This window comes from Sander vitreus, chromosome 10 (genome assembly GCF_031162955.1).
Source record: "Sander vitreus isolate 19-12246 chromosome 10, sanVit1, whole genome shotgun sequence".
NCBI lineage: Eukaryota > Metazoa > Chordata > Actinopteri > Perciformes > Percidae > Sander > Sander vitreus.
This window is the reverse complement of record NC_135864.1, coordinates 14,991,374-15,009,860: the sequence shown is the minus strand read 5'-3', so window position 1 is coordinate 15,009,860 and position 18,487 is coordinate 14,991,374. Positions and strand designations below refer to the sequence as shown.

The 18,487-nt window shown below is 40.2% G+C and overlaps 1 protein-coding gene across 1 annotated transcript in view; it reads left to right on the top strand.

Annotated features, from left to right (window-relative positions):
• Positions 1-2,522: 2,522 nt before the first annotated feature.
• Positions 2,523-18,487, top strand: part of atg2a (autophagy related 2A) — a 28,588-nt gene continuing 12,623 nt past the window's right edge. The window contains exons 1-26 of the mRNA XM_078260465.1: positions 2,523-3,077; positions 3,459-3,621; positions 4,348-4,497; positions 4,712-4,814; positions 6,658-6,802; positions 7,457-7,705; positions 8,052-8,151; positions 8,833-8,997; positions 9,252-9,394; positions 9,829-9,907; positions 10,054-10,303; positions 10,690-10,831; positions 11,173-11,271; positions 12,006-12,161; positions 12,590-12,863; positions 13,459-13,531; positions 13,710-13,878; positions 13,972-14,114; positions 14,475-14,587; positions 14,757-14,914; positions 15,093-15,225; positions 15,764-15,948; positions 16,030-16,110; positions 16,967-17,073; positions 17,172-17,264; positions 17,885-17,955. Of these exons, the coding sequence (XP_078116591.1) occupies positions 2,907-3,077; positions 3,459-3,621; positions 4,348-4,497; positions 4,712-4,814; positions 6,658-6,802; positions 7,457-7,705; positions 8,052-8,151; positions 8,833-8,997; positions 9,252-9,394; positions 9,829-9,907; positions 10,054-10,303; positions 10,690-10,831; positions 11,173-11,271; positions 12,006-12,161; positions 12,590-12,863; positions 13,459-13,531; positions 13,710-13,878; positions 13,972-14,114; positions 14,475-14,587; positions 14,757-14,914; positions 15,093-15,225; positions 15,764-15,948; positions 16,030-16,110; positions 16,967-17,073; positions 17,172-17,264; positions 17,885-17,955 (3,715 nt within the window). The 5' untranslated portion in view covers positions 2,523-2,906. The remainder of the gene's footprint in view (positions 3,078-3,458; positions 3,622-4,347; positions 4,498-4,711; positions 4,815-6,657; positions 6,803-7,456; positions 7,706-8,051; positions 8,152-8,832; positions 8,998-9,251; positions 9,395-9,828; positions 9,908-10,053; positions 10,304-10,689; positions 10,832-11,172; positions 11,272-12,005; positions 12,162-12,589; positions 12,864-13,458; positions 13,532-13,709; positions 13,879-13,971; positions 14,115-14,474; positions 14,588-14,756; positions 14,915-15,092; positions 15,226-15,763; positions 15,949-16,029; positions 16,111-16,966; positions 17,074-17,171; positions 17,265-17,884; positions 17,956-18,487) is intronic.

The window sequence follows — 18,487 nt, the reverse complement described above, 5'->3', positions numbered from 1 at the left end:
TTTAACTTGTGTTGATTTGTTGTATTATGTTAAACAATAAAAATATTTTGTTACCCAACTGATACATTTCACTTTAGCCACAATAAGAACAAAATATTGTGTGTGGAAGTTATTTCTTGACCTGCTGGTTTCACACACAGAAATTCTATCTCAAGATCCATTACTAGCTTTTTCTCAAACTTTCAACCACTTCTTATGGTCTACGTCATTGTATGAAGTTAGACACTTGTCTTTATGGCAACTGAGCAAAGATTTATGAATTGCACTTCTGTACTTATACTTTTGTAACAAAAAATGTAGTGTTTATAATGCCAAGTCAGATATGAGACGGTTATAAATGAAACCACACATATAGCTATATTTATAATTGAAAAGTAAGTTCTTTCTTTTTTTTTATTTCTTTTTTTTTTTTTAAATGTGGACGGTAGAAAGAGCAACTGGTGTCCTCAAAGCTCTTAAGTTTACTAAAAAATTGTGTTGTAACAGTTATGAACTATTTCGTATTAAACCTGACTGACCTGTTTGGACCAACAAATACCATGTACACATCTATTCCAGTAGCTGAAATAAGAGACAAAGCTAAGCACCCATTTTCTTATCATGATTAGGTTAAGTTTTAGACATTATTTTCATATAGCAAATACTGGATCTATCAACCTTACAGGGTGGCCATTTACCAGACGAAAGTTTAGTAGAGTTATCAACTGCTCTGTAGATAGGAAAAATTTTAAAAGCATCTCAATGTTAAAGAAACGTCCAACAGAAGTGTTAATGGAGCAGTTAAACAATGGTGTAAAGGATTAAAGGATAGGTTCAAATTTCTTTAGTCGGATGCCCATTTCAACATTAAAACAGTTTTTGCTTGCTATAATCATTCCTCCTGTTTAAGAGATCTCTTCCTAACATGCTTTTAATTTAATGAGTGTTTCCTCAGACAGCGTTACCCAGTCCTTCCAGAAAAGAGTTTTTTTGTGATAGTTGCGGGCAAAAATCCTTGATTTATGCGGCACGTTTTCTTAAAAAATGCGATGGAATATGCGGGATATTTATGCAATTTTATGCGATGAAATTGCGGGAACTTGCAAAAATTCCTGGAACTTGCAAAAACTGCGGTTTCATCATGGCTTCATCGCGGGATTTGCAGCTTTTTGATGATGTTCTCGTTGAACGTTCCCATGGCAACAGGGGAAAATGGCTGCTTTTGTGTGAAGTAAATGCAATATTTTTCAACTTTCTGCCAAGATATGTGACTTTTTTGCAACGAAAATGCAGGGATTATGAAATCATGCAAGCCCTGCATGTTTTGTGCGGAAATCTGCAATTTATGCGGCGTAAGTGCGGCGTATTTGAAAAAATGTGGTCCCCGCATAAATATGTGGACTTTGGCTGATTATGCATTGAATTATGCGATCGCATAATCGCGTTGTTCTGGAGGGACTGGTTACCATGCTTAGCTGCAGTGGAGCGACAATAAAGCAAAAAGACAATTTTGTACTAAAAATACTGTAACCTTGAAGACAACCACTTGATTTGACTAACATACTGCTTGCATCTGATATTAGCTTCAGCTAAAATTATGAATGGAATTTTGCACAGAATGAGGACTGTAGCCCCCATCATTTACATTGGAAGCTCATAAGTAAGGGACCTCTAATTGCCCAGTATGAACATAAGGAATGATTCCGGAAAGCGAAAACTGTTTCAATGTTAATATTGGGTACCTGACTATTGTTTAAAAACAAACATGAACAAATGTGGACCTATCCTTTAATTTCCCAGTGGACTCTAAAATTGTTTGCTGGGTCGCCAATATAAACCTTAATGATTGAAATGTTCAGGTTACATAATCTTATTGCTGAAAAACGTGCAACACTAAAATGGAAATCAGAATACCCAATTGGAGTGCATAAATTAATACAGTCCAATTGGGTATTCTGATTTCCCATTGCATAAATTCATACAGTAATTCCATACAACAACAACATATCGGTTGATAAAGAAACGAAAAACCTTTTATAATATAGTTATTGACTATAATACAGTATATGAAAGTAATTTCTCTCAATCAGATTGAGTGTAAATCTAATTTTATGTAATTATATTTAATAATGCAATATAAATATTAAAATGATTCCCCTTCAACTATCCTACCAATCCTTCTCAAGATTTGTACAGTTGCTGTCACCTAAATCATTTTACTCAGTATTGTCTTTCCTCCCCACCTTAGTTACATTATGGACTCTGTACATATGCTCTGTACTCATTTATGTGTTAATGTTTTACATTTAAATAAATAAATCTTTCACATTTGAAATATATATATATACAAAACAGGTGTAATATTGATTATATTTATTATATTATTTATTATATTATATAATATATATTTATTATATTATATTTTCAGATTTACAAAAAAAAAACTATTAACCTTACAAAGATGGCGCCTGGGTGGGTCCATAGTCTCTCTTTTCCGGGTTTTGCCTTTCGTCACTGTGACGCGAGACGCACGTACGTTTACCATACCATCAGTTGGCGTATGATAACAATAAACAACCCTGAAACAAGAGAAACGCACCAACAGGACCTGCTGCTCCAATTCGACAGAAACGTACCGAAAATATGAGCCGAGACAGCTACAGACAGTTGGAGTAACGTCTCGTCAAGTAGCAGGGGAGTCTCATCGGTCCTGACGCAAAGGATTTTCGATTTTTTGTGTGAAGCCTAGGGGAGAACTTACGTAGAAGTTACGGTCTACCCTTCCTTAGCCCCATGTAGCTAGCTGTGGCTCATTCCTTGTTTTTGCACACTTTGTGTTAGTCTGTTATGCAGTTGCCAGAGGACTGTACTCGCACTCGTTCTCCTTCGCCACCTCTTTGCTCCCTCTCCCCGCTCTCTCTGGCCATATGTCTCGCTGGCTTTTCCCCTGGTCAGGCTCAATCAAGAAGCGGGCCTGTCGGTATCTCTTACAGCATTACCTCGGTCACTTTCTGCAGGAACGACTGAGCTTGGACCAGCTGGGTTTGGACCTGTACAACGGCAGCGGTGTCATCAAGGAAATCAACCTCGATGTCTGGGTGAGTTTTTAAAAGAGAGGTGGCTGTCAACTTTGCACCACAGCAGCAGTAGTCATCGTGTGTTTTTGTCTGGCTCGTGCACCCTTGACTGTTTCGCAACTGCACTCGAGTTCAACAACAATCTCCAACGTCATGCTCTCAGCCTAGCTCGCATTTCTTCGACGAAATCCAGTTATGGGGAACACATCACCAGCTCACCAGATTAACTGCACCTCTCCCTCGTGTTTTAACATTCAGAATAAATGTATTTACCCCTGCCATGTTGGCTGTAAACTTCCGTTGCTTTAAAAGTCTACACCAGAGTGATGATACAGTGTGAAACCAGTTATTCAGATTTCTTTAACTTTGTGTTTCTTTCTGACTGCTTCCTCTCTACTCCAGGCGGTCAATGAGCTTTTGGAGTCTCTTGGAGCTCCTCTGGAGATAGTGGATGGCTTTGTGAGCAGCATAGCAGTGACCATCCCCTGGCAAGCTCTCCTGACTGATCACTGCACCTTAGAAGTTTCTGGTCTTCAGATAACATGTCGACCCAAGTACCGGACCAGTAAGTTAACATAAAAACATGTTCTTGAGTCAATATTTAGGATTTACTCTTGGGTCTTCCATTTGGGCCACTAAACATGCACCAGCCATCCATAGGTTGAGTGAGGGGGATTTTCCAGGGTTTATCAGATCAGATCGACTGTGGTCCAAAAGTGTATTGTAAGGACCAATTTGTCCCAGTTTTTCATACTGTTTTCCCCAAACTATGATGTAGCGCTCTTGTTATGCAGGGAAGCAGGTGATAGATAAGTGTATATTTGTTAATATCTGATGTTTAAGTGCATTAGTAAAAAAAAAAAAAAAAACCCCAAATGGGCATAATCAAATCAGTTGTTTTGTCAGAGCAACAGTCCAAAAAAAAAAACAAATAGTCACTTAACTATCACACATGAAGAAGAGCAACAGCATATCCTCAAGTGATTTCAAAGTATTTTTTGAATTTTTACTCAAAAATGGACTGAAATGATGAATTGTTGACTATTTTGTTAATTGATTAATTACCTGGCAATCAATGAATCAACTAATCCTCTCAGCTCTGTACTGGACTACAGAAAGCTCAGGAGGTGCAACCTGGATCTCCATGTGTAAAGTGTAAATATTACGTCACATACTAAGGAGTTTACTAGGTTTGCATTGGATGTAAAAAAAAGTGCACACGTCACTTACACTACGTCTCTGTCAAAGCACAAGAAATCACTGAGTCCCATGTGGTTTTGTTTGTACTCAGGTGGGGGTTGGGACTCCCAAGGCTGGTCATCAAGCATGACCTCCAGCATGCAGCTGGCTCAGGAGTGCCTGAAGGACCCCCCAGAGGCGTCCGAGGAGCCACCTGCCCAGCTGGAGGGGCTTGAGATGTTTGCACAAACCATTGAGACGGGTGAGTCAAATCTGTGTGTGCCCTCACTCTGTGAAGAAGTGAGTGTGAACATACAGACATCAGTTTCCCCATACTCTGGCAGTATTATTGGGAATATTTCTCAAATAAAAACAAAACAAAAAACATTCTGAAAACACACCACTAAAAAAAAGATGCTTTGGAACATCAGTGCTGATAAAACTTTGCATGTGTCTCGTCTCATCTGTGTTTGCAGTCCTTCGTCGTATTAAAGTCACCTTCATAGACACTATCGTTCGCATCGAGCACCAACCCCTGGACCTGGAAACAGGCGTTGCCTTAGAGGTGCACATCAAACGGTACGTCCTTGCTCACTTTCAAAGATTCACTTATATGACTTTGTGTCCTTTTTTTGTATTTACAATGTTTTAAATGTCCTCTTTGTTAATGCTACTGTAGGATTTATACACACAGTGTTCATTCATTTTTGTGGGAACATCCTGAAAAACAGAAACACATTACTTTTGGTACTGTTTACTGCTGGGACATGCTGATAGAGAGCAGCTCATGGTGCAAAACCAAAGGTCAATTTTTACAGTTCATTTGGCAATACTATATTTATTGAAAAGCGTACCTGAGTGGCCATTTAACAAATTACACGGCTCTAGCAATATGACTAGGTTCAGCACAGAAGACTCACATGATTTGTTCTACAAAAGAATATAGTGCAGGACGCCAAGCTACTTTGGTAAAGACATCAACACAGGATTTTTTCAGTGTCTTTTGAGGCCAGATCAGAGCAAAAACATAGAAGGTGGTTGTTATTTTAAATAAAATGTGTTCAGGCATTTTACATAACATGAAATGTAGCCTGAAAAACACAAACTGGGTCTGAAGCACTTGAGGCGATGAAAACAAAGAAGCAGCTTCAAAGAATGAGCTTGTACATAGTGGTCAGCATAACTTTCTACAAATAAAAACATCCACATTCATACCCAGCTTTTCTTTTGATGGATTTCACTTTTTATCACTCACAAGAGGGTGCTACTGTGCTAAAATGTGCTTTGGTGATCAGTGATATTGTAACTCTCCCACATCAGCACTTATATTACAGTCAGGGGAGAGTGAAAGCAAAATGGAAGACAAGAATTAGATTTCATCTTTTCTCTGCTCATCAGCAGAAAAGGAGAAGAGGATCCTGCTAAGTTATGAATTTGCACTCCCTGACCTTCAATTGTCAGACAGCCTCAGTGTGAAGCTCATTTTGTACGGGGTCAGTATGGACGAGGTCATTCACCTGAACAGGCTTCTATCAGCGGCTGCAAATTAGTGCAGGCTGTACTTAAGGTGTCGTCAATATGGGATGTCAGGGGAGTCTGTGGCTTTGACGTTGATGAATATGTGGCCACTGTTGCTGTGGAGAGCCAGTTAGTTAACTGGTTGTATGACTATAGATACAATAATAATCATAACTAGTGCAATCATTTATTATGTTCTCAACATTTTGATGTATTTTATGCATTTTTGACACATCTTAACTATTTTCAGCTGCAGTGTTCAGTCCTAATCAAATGTAAAGGTACAAATAGTGCTCATGTGACAATATTATTAAAGCCAGATTTTCAAATGAACTCCCCACTTATTTGATTACCAGGTAGTCACTGCTGGGTTTCTGGCGCCACATGTCCCATCACTGTTGCCATTTTCTAACATGTTTTACTGTGACACTGTTGAAACCTTTTTTGTGGCTTATTGACATAGCTGCTCAGGATGGCTGTGTTGATCTGGGGTCAGTGACCAGAAGGTCCTGTTATCTCAAATGCTTGATTGTTAACAGAACAACTGATTTGAGTCCCCGTGAAGCATGTTACAGGATAAGTGTTTATTAAATCGGATGCTATCTGATCATCATCATACAGCAGAACTGTATGTAGTATAACAACATATGAAGTGCTACTTGTACTGATCAGTATGTCAGGTATATATTCATTATAAAACCATGGTATAATTGGTATGAGGTAAGAGTTCCTTACCTCATACCAATGGTACTGTGAGTTTTTCTCAAAATGAAAATCGCATGTGATATTATGTTACATCTCTCTGCTGTCACAATGCAGGTGTGACTTTTTCCCTGTATGTACTGAATTAAATACAATTTTAGGGCGCTAAATAATTGGTGTGTTTGTTTGCACGGTTCTCCAGGCTGGAATACTTTGACGAGGCAGTGCGAGATCCAGCCAGCAAGACTGCCGTGCCTGTCGACATCCACCAGCCGCCCGCCTTCCTGCACAAGATCCTCCAGCTGAGCGCGGTTCAGCTGTTCTACGACAGCACCGGCACAGTTCAGGTGATGGAGACCTCACTGCTAAGGATTCTTTACGTGTAATCTCTGTATATATTTTATTTCTTTCACACTTTTATTCATTTCTGTATATAATTTATGTACTCACCTACTTATTAGCAGGATCATGAAAGGTTAAGCAAACTAAAACCCAAAAATATCAAAGAATAGTTCTTAAGAAATGGGTAAAAACTCAAAATACGTACACCACATTCTGTGCCACAGCATGAGCCGTTTAGGAGGAGCTGATTTGGATTAAAGGGGTTTATAATTGACTAAAAATATCTAGCTATTCAGACTTTGATAAATCGGTTTCTTACTCCCACAGTGATGTTTGAACAATATGAACTTTTCTCACTTGCTACTGTTGCAAAGCAAAAAAGTAATAACCACTTACATTTGTTAAGTGTAATAGCCTAACCAGGGACAAGGACTGCAAATTAGCCTACGGCTGGAAGTCCCACATACAGTACATTACATCGGTTGCACTTTAAATGTAACCATGCCTATATGCATTGTCTCTGACAAATAAACTGATAAAATAAAAATGTTTCTTTCTTGTAAACTTGGAGGAACATATCACAATATACTGTACATCAATATGAAACAACAATATCATTTATTACCAGAAATGCTCATAGATTTCTCCTCATTTCTTAGGGGCCTCATGAAGAGGAACCCCCTGAATCAGCCACGGCAAGTGAAGTAGAAGAGGAGGAGGGGGGGGAGGATGAACAAGAAGAAGAAGAAGAAGAAGAAGATGATGAGGAAGAGGAAGAGGAAGTAGAGGCAAAGCCCCTGAAATCCCCTCCCTGTCCTGCATCTCAGCCACTGCTCATAGGAAGCTGCTCCGGTTTCATTGAGACCACCGTCAAGATCAAACAGAACGACATGTTGCCTGGACCAAAGGTGTGTGTGTGTGTGTTTGTGTTTGTGTTTCTAACTTTATCCACCCTTTTCAGTTTTGTTGCTATGAATGTGTAGGTCAAGTGCCAACAACTACCATAGCTTTAGCTCAACAGTCTGACCAATAATCACTTAAATAATTACAATTTTGCCTTTCCAAACCAAATCTCCAATTACCATCAACAGTCTTAGCAGCTTAGCTAATGTTAGGAATTAATTGCGGTTAAACAAAGAAACTGCGATAACGTAAACAAAATTGACAATTAGACAATTATGTAATAATTGTTACAGGCATAACTATGCTCTCATTTTGACTTCTGTATCCTGTCTCTTTCCCTCTGATGATCAGTTGGAGTTGGATGGGAAGGTGGGCTGTGTCCACTTGCTGCTGTCTCCAGATCAAATAACCCATCTGACAGACCTGCTGGCAGCCCTTTGCATAGACACTGGTACAGTAAAACACAGCCACTGTGATAAACATGCACCAATCCCAGGCCTGGATTACACCTGCCACTTTTGCCATTAAACAATCTATATGTGATCACAATTTGACACTTTATTGAGAACTAAAGAAGAAGTTGGAATCTAAGATTGAAATTGCCTTTCTGACTCCTGGATCTCATTTGCATTACAGGTTATGTTTAATGTATCATGATGCTTATGGCATGAAACAAGATGAATCATGTGCTTCAATGATTTAAAAGATTATGGCGATTTGGTCAGCTTAAGCTGGCTTATTTAAAGAACCAGCCCAAGTATAGTCAGGTCATAGCAGGGTCTGTTATGATAACATGAATATATTATTATCAAATGGACATTCAGAATTCATTCAGAATAATTTTCTGTTCAAAAATAGAATAGCAAATAATTGTTACGATGCTTACATTGATGCATGCACCACAAATTTGGGTGCCTAAAGGCTTTAGCACTACATAATGTAAAGCCCCTAAAAGCCAGGAGAACAGATACACTCAGACACAGACAATACACCTGTGTTGTTCCCTCTGTAGGACAAAGCTAGAGGGTAAGGTCACAGACCACTCTAAATGCCTGAATGTGAGGTCACACTCAGCCTCGATCTCTTTCCCTCTCAAACACATTCATCTGTTTCTCTGTCCTCTCTCCCCCAGAGACAGAGACTAAGTGTGGTGGAGCATTCAGTCGTCCGTTAGACTCAGACGACCTGCGTTTGATTGAGGAGGACCTCGGTAAGCAGCTAGGCTCCAGTCCCAGAGACGAGGAGTGGGATATTGAGCCCGACCTAGAGCCCTACGTTACCGGCCTGGAGAATGGAGGTACACAAAGCAGTTTGTCTGAGATACATCATAACCTCAGAAGACCTGCTCGTGAGGGCATGTAGTTTGTAACCATGTCAGCCATTGTGGGTAAAAAAAAGTAGTGAGTTCAATGAGTGGAGTTGTGAACCTTTAGTGTTAGTGCTGGTGTGGAAATGACTTTGGAAACACTCCTGCCACTCCTTTCCTGGTAGCAACATGCCATAAAGTGTTTGTGTACATTGTAGTATTTATCTATGTGTGTGTACCTGCAGAAATGTTTTTCTCCATGGGTCCCACTGGAATGACCAGTAGCATGATGTCTGTGCGCTCCGGCAGCGAGTTGTCAGACAGTGATATGGAGTCCTCCACACACAGTTTGGCTAGCTTCACACAGCCTGCACCATTGTCTGCACAGGTACTTGTGTGTGTCTGTGTGTCTGTGTGTGTCTACAGTTTAAGTTTACACTTGGCAGATAGCCACATGTGGAGAAACTGTTGTAAGGCTGATAAAAATGAAAAATGATTTTCTTTTCTCTTTTTCCTTGATTAGCACAATAAGCTTACATTCCTAAATTATCAATATTGGTGTCCTTTAGTATTACTAAAAATAGTATAATTTTTTTTTAATGTTAAATTTATTTTCTTTAAAAAAAAAATTTACAAAGTGCTCTGTGCAAATACTGTGTACAAATAGAAGAAAGTGCATTAGCACACAATATTTTACGGAATAATGTGTGCTTTTTTTTCTCCCTTATTTACTAAGAACAACAACAAACACAGAACTGGAACTTGTAATTGTACTCATCAAATCACAAGCAGTCAGATTTTCACTTTAATTTTACCTGACAGGGCATGATGAACTGTCCCAGGAGGTATCCTGTAGCAGGCAGTTTGTCGAGTCTACCACAGGCAAGCGGCCGGACCAGAGGTAAAATCCCTGCAGTGCTGAGTAAAGGGTTCTGTATCAAGTACAGAACTGTCCTCAAAATTATTGTTATTTACGTTGCTACTTTACACAGATGTTTGAGCTTTTTGTCTTTAACAAAAATGAAACTGCCATCCTCTTCCTTGCAGGACGCTCACACAGCGGCCAGGCAGAGCAGCTGAAGCCCGATGCTTTGTTGCGTCTGACGCTTGGTGGGCTCACCCTAACCCTGCTGCAGGAGGACCCACCCTCTAAGTCAGATGGAGCCTCGTCATTGGCTCAGGTGTCTCAGGTGTTCTTCCGGGAGCTGGCCTTCTTCAAGGACAGCATGTTTAGTGAGAGAGACTTCCACCGTCTGAGAGGCGGCTTTGCCAAGGCCTGCCCACACTCCCATCTCAGGTAGAGAACACAGACCATTGTTTTATCTTTGGTTAGTTATAAGTTATCATGTGGACATAGCTTTCCACATAATTTCCTAGGTACCTTTTTTTTTTTTTGGCATGTATTATATAAATATAAAAAGGGGCTTGTGGAAGTTAAAAATTACATAGAAGATTCAGTTGACTACACTGTAAAACTTCCCTTTCTTAATAAGATGCGGCTCAGTAAACAAAGGACTTTCTGAAAAACAAACTGTGATGAAGTTAAATAGCCTGCCGGATTGAGGAATGTGTTACATGTCTCAAGGGTTTGTATCAATTTACATTATGTAAATTGCAAACCGCCACATTGCAAAAATAAATTCTAATATGATTCTCGTTTCCCCTGTTGAACCTTTCTCCCAGAGTGACAGGAGCAGCCGTGCAGGTTGCTTGTGAGATGCGGAGTGGGATACGCCATAGTCGGGCCATGTCCTCTGACCTTTCCTTCAGCAGATTGGAGCTGTTAGAGTGCCTATGGGAGGACGGAAAGCCTCAGTACAGCGAGGTAGAAAATCTTTTATTTGTTTGGCTGTTCATGTTTGGTCATTATATTTTCAGTGTGGCTAATATCAAACAGTATCGACAGTAAGTGATCAGATAAGGTCATTATAAGGTTTAACATCTCAATCTGTCACACCTGTTCTTCATCTTTCTTTTGTACTATAACCAACGTTATATGTTTGACTGCCAGCATGGAGTCAAGATTAATGTCACTTAAATTGTGACACGTGACATGACTGTTTAGACTGAAGTTACTTTTAAATAAACTTGTTTCTGTCATCTGAAAGAATTTTGTTTGTTGTTCTTTTTCCAAGCTGATAAGCAGAACATTGTGTCTCTTTCCAGTTGCTTCAGTTCCAGAAAGCTGGTCTGTTCACAGTTGGAGCTGCAGCCAGACCGTGTGCCCAACTACACTACGGCCTCACTGAAAAACACCTGCGTAAAGTATGCTCTATATACACACACACACACACACACACACACACACACACACACACACACACACACCCTGTCTTGAGAAGTGCATGTTTAAGTGCAAAAACATTTCTTATCAAAAATAAATGGTATTTGTTTTTCATTCATTTTGTTTTTGTGTGAAGTGCCTTCAGTGTACAAAATGTGCTGTACAAACAATGTTTGTCTGGTTTGTGTGGTAGGTAAAGTAGTGTAGTGTTACAATGTTAACGCCAGGTACTACAAATACTGAATTGACAGGAGTCAATTTAACTTAAAAATAAAAAATCCCAAAAAGAAGTTTAAAAAGTAAAGCCGCCAGTATTTGTTCTCTTATGATACTATTTTACTTAGAAACTTACATGATATTATCAATGTAATGTTGAATGTGAACACGGGTACATTGTGACACCCTTATTTTAAAGACGAGTACCAAACTTTTTTGACTAAAGTTTCCAAATATATATTTTTGCCAGTATTAAATGTCTTAAATGTGACCACTTTCTTGCCAAAAGGCTGTATAACCCTTTAAAAATAGCTTTCCAATAAAACTACTGTACCCTAAAATCCTGAACTATGATGATGATATAATCATAAGCATATTCATGCAGACTTTATCTGTCTAATAAGATGTATTAGACAGATTTATCGGGTAAAGGCTTCCCTTAGTGTAATGTGTGTGTGTGTGTGTGTGTGTGTGTGTGTGTGTGTGTGTGCGTGCGTAGGGTAAACAGCGGGTGGTGCGGCGGGACAGTGTAGTGTGGGTGGAGCTGGCAGAGCTGAGCGCTGAGCTGGACCTGGACATCATCAGTCGCCTGGGGAACCTGAGCAAAGCCTTCAGCCACTGTCCCACACAGACTGCTGGACCTGGACTCACGCAGGTGGAGTTTCACCTGTTCATTTCCTCATTAAGAAACTAATTACATAAAGAAAATGTAGACCTGTTATGAAATGCAATAGTCAGTAACCCAATTAGAACTCAAGCCAGAAAACGCGGTGTCTAGAAGAAATGCATCAAACGTCTATGTCAGCAGGACAATGGGAGACACAAATTAGACAAATCTTCTTGGAAAAAGCTTGAAAAGGTAATCCCATCATGTCTGACCAAGCATATGTGTGCGGTCACAAAATTTGGTGTAAAAGTAAATAAGAAAGTTTTCAATAGTCTTAAGATTGCCCAGATTAACAGTGACATCATCTTTCACAGAAGGCAACTGACTATTGTCTGTAACTTAAAATCTTAAAATCCATCTTCAGTCAAGTCTTTGGAAAAATAAATACTAAGAGATTTCTAACTTTCTTTCCTCAGACCCAGAGCAGCGAGCTGTGCTCCTCCTTCACCCTTCTCTCCCCCCACGCCATCCTCAGGCTTCGTTTCCCCATACCCGACCTGCGGCCTCTCCCTAAGCGTCGACCTCCGACCCAGAGGGCAGTGCGGCAGGAGACCCTGGTGCTGGAGCTGACGGAGCTGGAGCTGAAGCACCAGGAGGCCCCGGACCTCCAGGCCGAGAAGACTGCCCCGGGACAGCCGTGGGCTCCCTGCCTCACCCAGCTGCTGGAGGCCTCCTTCTCCGACTTGCACGGTGGGAATACGCACAACCTTTTGTACTGACTGAATATTCATTCAAATGCAACGAAAGATAGACATACAGTGTACTGACCACTGCTTGTTGCAATATAGACAATCAAATGTGTTTTCAATGTCAATTTGTTTACCAGGGTAATACTCTGTATCAGTATAGCGTTCTAGGGACATAAGTTAGTAAAAAGTTGGAAAGCCCCTTATTTTTGTTAATATATTCCCATTAGTAATTTTGTATGAGTAGCTGTTACCTCATAAAGATAATGGAACTTGCGTTTGTTGCTTGTAATGTTTCACATTATAAAGGACAAGACAAGCACTGGAGATTTTACAATACCTGCCATTTTATAATGATGAGTCTGTACAAAATGTGTACAAAATGTGTCTGCTTGATATGTAAGGCTGACTGTAGCTCTGTTAGACTTTGCTGTTGTATGTAGTCATATAGAACACAATTCATTACTAAAAGCTGTAAAATAAACTCATATGCAGTTATATATTTTTTTGTGTGTGTATGTATATATATATATATATATATATATAGCTGAAGCAGACCTTTACCTTTAACAGAGAACTGATGTGTTTTGTCTCACCAGGGTCATACGAGGGCTGGGAGGGCGGCTCTTTCCCCTGTATCAGAGTGAAGAAGAACCGTGACTCACCGCCGAGGTTAGTAGTGGTGATTATGAGAAGAATTAGATACATAATTCACAATCTGCTGGAAATCAGCACTTTACAGTACTAGTCTAAATTGAGTCATTCTTGCTCATGGAATGAGACAAAAATATTGTTGTAATGTACTCTAACCACAAGTCAGTGTTACTTACTTCTCTGTTTCTGCGAGCAGGATATCAGTACGTGTGCGTGGAGGTGAGACTCACGGCCCGGCAGCAGGTCTGAGTGGGATGAACCTCATCAGGGACCTGGGGGCTGCCTTCTTTGAAAGTCACTGTGAACTCAACGACAAAACTAGCTCCCCATTTTCCTCCAACCGCACCATGTTTGAGACTGAGGAGGTGCGCTGACACACAGGGGGAAAAAAAAATACATTTTTATCAGCTATCTGATCAAGATTACAGACCGAACTGATTTCTCCTTTCTTGTTCTAGATGGTGATTCCAGCCGACCCAGAGGAGATGCGTCAGTTTCAGGCGCAGTGTGTCGCTCAGTGTCAGTGTGCGGTGGACATCAACCTGCCGCTGGCCTACATCCTCCTGCCCAGCAAACAGGCCTTCCAGAGCTTCTACAACAGGTACCTCAACAGTAGCACAGGTGTGATGGCTCCAAGATAACATTATCCAGGCATCCCCCAAAAAGTTGGAAAATGTTTTAAATCATCTTCAGTATAATGTTTTTTTATTGTACAGAAACTTTCTGTGTTCTCAGATGAACACAGAACACGGTGTTTCACTTCATCTGCCTTTAATCATAGATTTTCGTTTTTATTTTGCCGGTGTCCTCATTTTTGAGCTGTTTGTGTAAAACTGCCATTAGTTGTGTTAAAGACTAGCTCCCAGCTTTGTTCCTTTTTTTGGTCTTTGTATTGGTCTTAAATCCTGCATCTGAAGTAACATTAATGTCCCTTCGCCCCCCCCCCCCCTTTGTCCAAAAGGATCAATAATGATCTGTTGATGTGGGAGCCTCCTCCCCCCTCAGCCCACAGCCCCGATCACAGCCGCCATCACCACGATGAGTTCCAGCTCTGCAAGTCGGCCTTTAGACTTGGTGAGTTTGGCTGCTTTGATGAAGAAGAAAAAAACATGTAGCTCTATTAAATATAATAGCAGCTAGCCTGCGAAAACATCTTTTATTAATCAGGATGTTTCTTCCTCCATTGATGAATATAAAAAGACTAAGTATGTTTTCCTCTGTCTCCTCTCTCTCTCTGCCGTAGACTCTGATTCAGAAGAGGACGACCCTCAGTTCTACTTGGCCAGTGATTCATCTGGAAAGACCCAACAGTCAGCTCCCCGGCCTAACCACAACCTCAGCCTCCTCTCCCTCACTGTGATTATCGGCAAAGGTCGTCTCCAAGCCAGAACAGACAAGAAGGTGAGCCATGTGGCTGCTTGTAAGTTTAATCTTCAAGACCTGACACTTGACTTGGACTTGTTTTCAAAAGACTGCAGATTCTGCCTTGAGCCACGATTTAAAATGATTTTACCTCTATCACGTTTTTATCTAGTAATTGTTGCGTTTCTAACCGTTTCCGTTTCATCTCCTTGATCAGGAGGACCAGAGTCATGGGGAAATTGTGCTCGACCTGGAAGGGGGGAAGATATTCAGTGTGGCACAGCACCAGAACGACCCCAATCTCAATTTCCTGTGTCTAGAGAGCAGACGAGTGGAGCTCTACCATCGAGGTACAACCTGTCATGTTGTTTGAAAACATTATATTGCAACATAATTCATATTTTTTTATATAAGTAGATTTAATTCATAATAAAGTAGAAAATGTTAATGTATTTTCGGGGTAGGGCTGTCACGGTACTGAATGTTTTTGTACCGCACACATTTGGTGCAGTCATTTAAACCGCCGCAGTTACCACCATAAAAAAAATAATTTTAATCGCAGTTTTTCCAAAATAAACTTTTCAAATGCATTTATTCCTGTAGGAGTTTATTCTTTATAGCATATAGTCTAAATGTCTATCTTTATTCCAGTGTTGTCATTAAGAGGCCGACTTTGCAGAAATATTGGTCTGCATCAGTATATGCACAGACAGAAAGGCTAATGAACACTGTTTAATGACAGTAACACGTTTCCAAGAACGACAAAAAAACCATCGGTGATAAGTTTGACTCTGCGGTTGGCGTTACATGACTGCATCACCATGGTAATGCGGTAAACGCGACAGCCCTAGTTCTGGGTCATCATTCTTCCCCCCCACATCACTACAGCGGTGGTGAAAGACACCCCTATCCCACAGCGGTTGGAGATGCCCAACTTCACTCCCCCAAAACACTTGGACCCTACCATTTACCCCACAGAGGTGGGTGTGAGCAGTGTTGGCGGCAAAGAGGGGGAGTTACAGATGTTGTCCACAGCCATCAAAATCACACTGGACCCACAGAGGAGTGTTAAGGTACGTGCTCCTCAAACCCCTGATTTTGCTGCTGATGGAAGTTTGAAATTAAACAAAGTTTGTTTCTGCCCCTTATTGTAGGAGTTTCTAGTTGCCCTTCGACTTCAAGGTGCCACCATGCGACATTACGTGACGCAGACTAATCACAGCTGGCATGAGCAGGTGAGAAGCAGAACAAGAAGGTAAAAAGAAACAAGTCCTCTTACAGATCACGGAGTCTTCTCAGTATCTTCTTGTTCTTCATTGTTGTTGGTTAAAAGTTCATGAAAGAAAAAAAAAATCCCTCCTAAAAGACTTCCTGCACTTAAACTACCGTGGATTTCTAGTAATATTCATTATTTAATTTCTAGGCATTTCAAGGTGTTTTTCTTATTTCATGATTTACTTGCCTAATGAAAAAATGTAAAAGGGATTCAGCAAAGCAATTTTCAATTCTCTTGGAGATAAAAGTCAGATTTAAAGTCGCTCGAGTCAGAAAATGCATTCTTCTCTCTCTAGACCAACATTTTTGACATTCCACATTCATGCAGAAATATAAATGTATGAATGAGGAGTGCAAGAGAGTGAGATGCCGATTTCTCTAGTAGAAATCAACCAGAGTGCAGTGGAGTAGTAAGATATTGTGCATCTTACAATCCACTGTATGTTCTAAAATATAATTGCTGAAATAAAAAATGTCACTCTTCATCATCCTGTTCACCAGCCCTGCCAAAAAAACTGCTTTTTTCCCCTTACTTGCTCCCAGAGATAATAAGCATATACTATTACATTGTAGCCAGTAAAGTATAATTTAATATGACAAATTGCATAACTAAATAGACATGCAGCTGATGTTATTATTGAGGAAATCGCAATTTGTTCTGTTTTATTTTCCAGCTAAACCATTTGGGTTGTGCTGAAAAATGCAAACCACACTCCACACTGAAATCAAATTAGGTGGATGACTTAAAAATGTTGTTCGCTGTTTTGCCTGCCAACTGAGTGTTTGTTTGTTTGTTTGTTTGTTTGTTTGTTGCAGCTGGTTGACTTCCTGGATGTCATTGATGATCCCATTCTGGGATACACAGCACCTGCCGTCATCACGGTCCTCCACACACACCTCGCTACCTGTGCCGTCGACTACAGGTATGTACTATACCAAAAGAAAAGTGTGGTAAAATGATAATATACACTATACCTTTGTCCTTTTTTGCACCCTTATCTTTTGTTTTTCTGTTTGCCAGACCTCTGTATCTACCACTGCGCATGTTGTTCACAGCAGAGTCCTTCTCTCTGTCCAGTAATATCATTGTTGACACTGCCACCTTCCACCTCAGGTACAGTTCACCACTAACTGAACTAGGGATGCACCGATCCGACTTTTTCAGTCCCGATACCGATGCCTGGGCTTTGTGTATCTGTCGATACCCGATACCGATCCAATACCGTTGTTGAATTAATAATACACTGTATACCTTCCACCTTATACCTTCCTTCCACCATGTGGAAGAGACTAAAGGCACCAGACTTTCCTAACTAAACATTACTTTCCTAACTAAGACAAAATAACATAGATGCAATGTATTGAAGTCTTATTTATTTGTACACTCAACTCTTCCAGCATGTGACACACGTGCGACAGAGGAAGAAAAAAAAAAAAAACGGCCTGTGGATCTGTACATTTTTCCAATCCCCGATCCAGCTATTTTGTCAATATCGGGACCGATATCCGATCTTAATATCGGATCGGTGCACCCCTAAACTGAACATGACGATTGTCCATTACATAACACAACAACAAAAAATGTCGTCCCTCAAAATCACAATATTAGATGTTGGAATTATGAGCGCTGTAAATATTTTTTAAATGCTACTGTCAGTTTGTACCACAATATATGAGCTGGTGATGCCCAGTGTAAGATCTTTGTCTAAGTTGTTTTTGTTATGCTGTGGTCAGATTCATCCTGGATGACTCTGCTCTCTACCTCTCTGACAAATGTGAGAGCGACACCGTGGACTTGAGGAGAGGTAAAACACATGATACACATGTGTTCACATGTTACAGTTACAGAAAAGTTGTAGAAAATACGCTGTTTCTTTACAGAGAGTGAAGCTGTTGCTCAGGAGTGTTGCATTTAGTTGTTTGTAGTCCTAATATGGCAAGGCTAGCGCGTTTCTTCATATCTGTTTATAGTGTGTCTGCTAGAGTTATTCAGCATTAAAAGTATGTAGGAAGTCCAGTGTAACTTAGAGTTTTAGTCTGTTCATGTAACATGTTCAAATAAATTCCTGATGAGTGAAAACAAGTCAAAAGTGTCAGGATGTTTTCAATTCAGACTCAGAAGAGGGGTCCATAGCAATACAAAAAGAAAATAAGACATACAAGACAAAACCACAACAATTCACCGTTCTATCTTGCTAGTATTTTTTGAGCCTAGATGAGTACCGAGTGCAGCTCTTCCTAGGGCTGGTTAAAGCCTCTATGATACTGTTCTCTGACTCATCCAAGCGACACATACAATTATTTGTTAGCTGCGATTACACATACCTTACCCTTGGA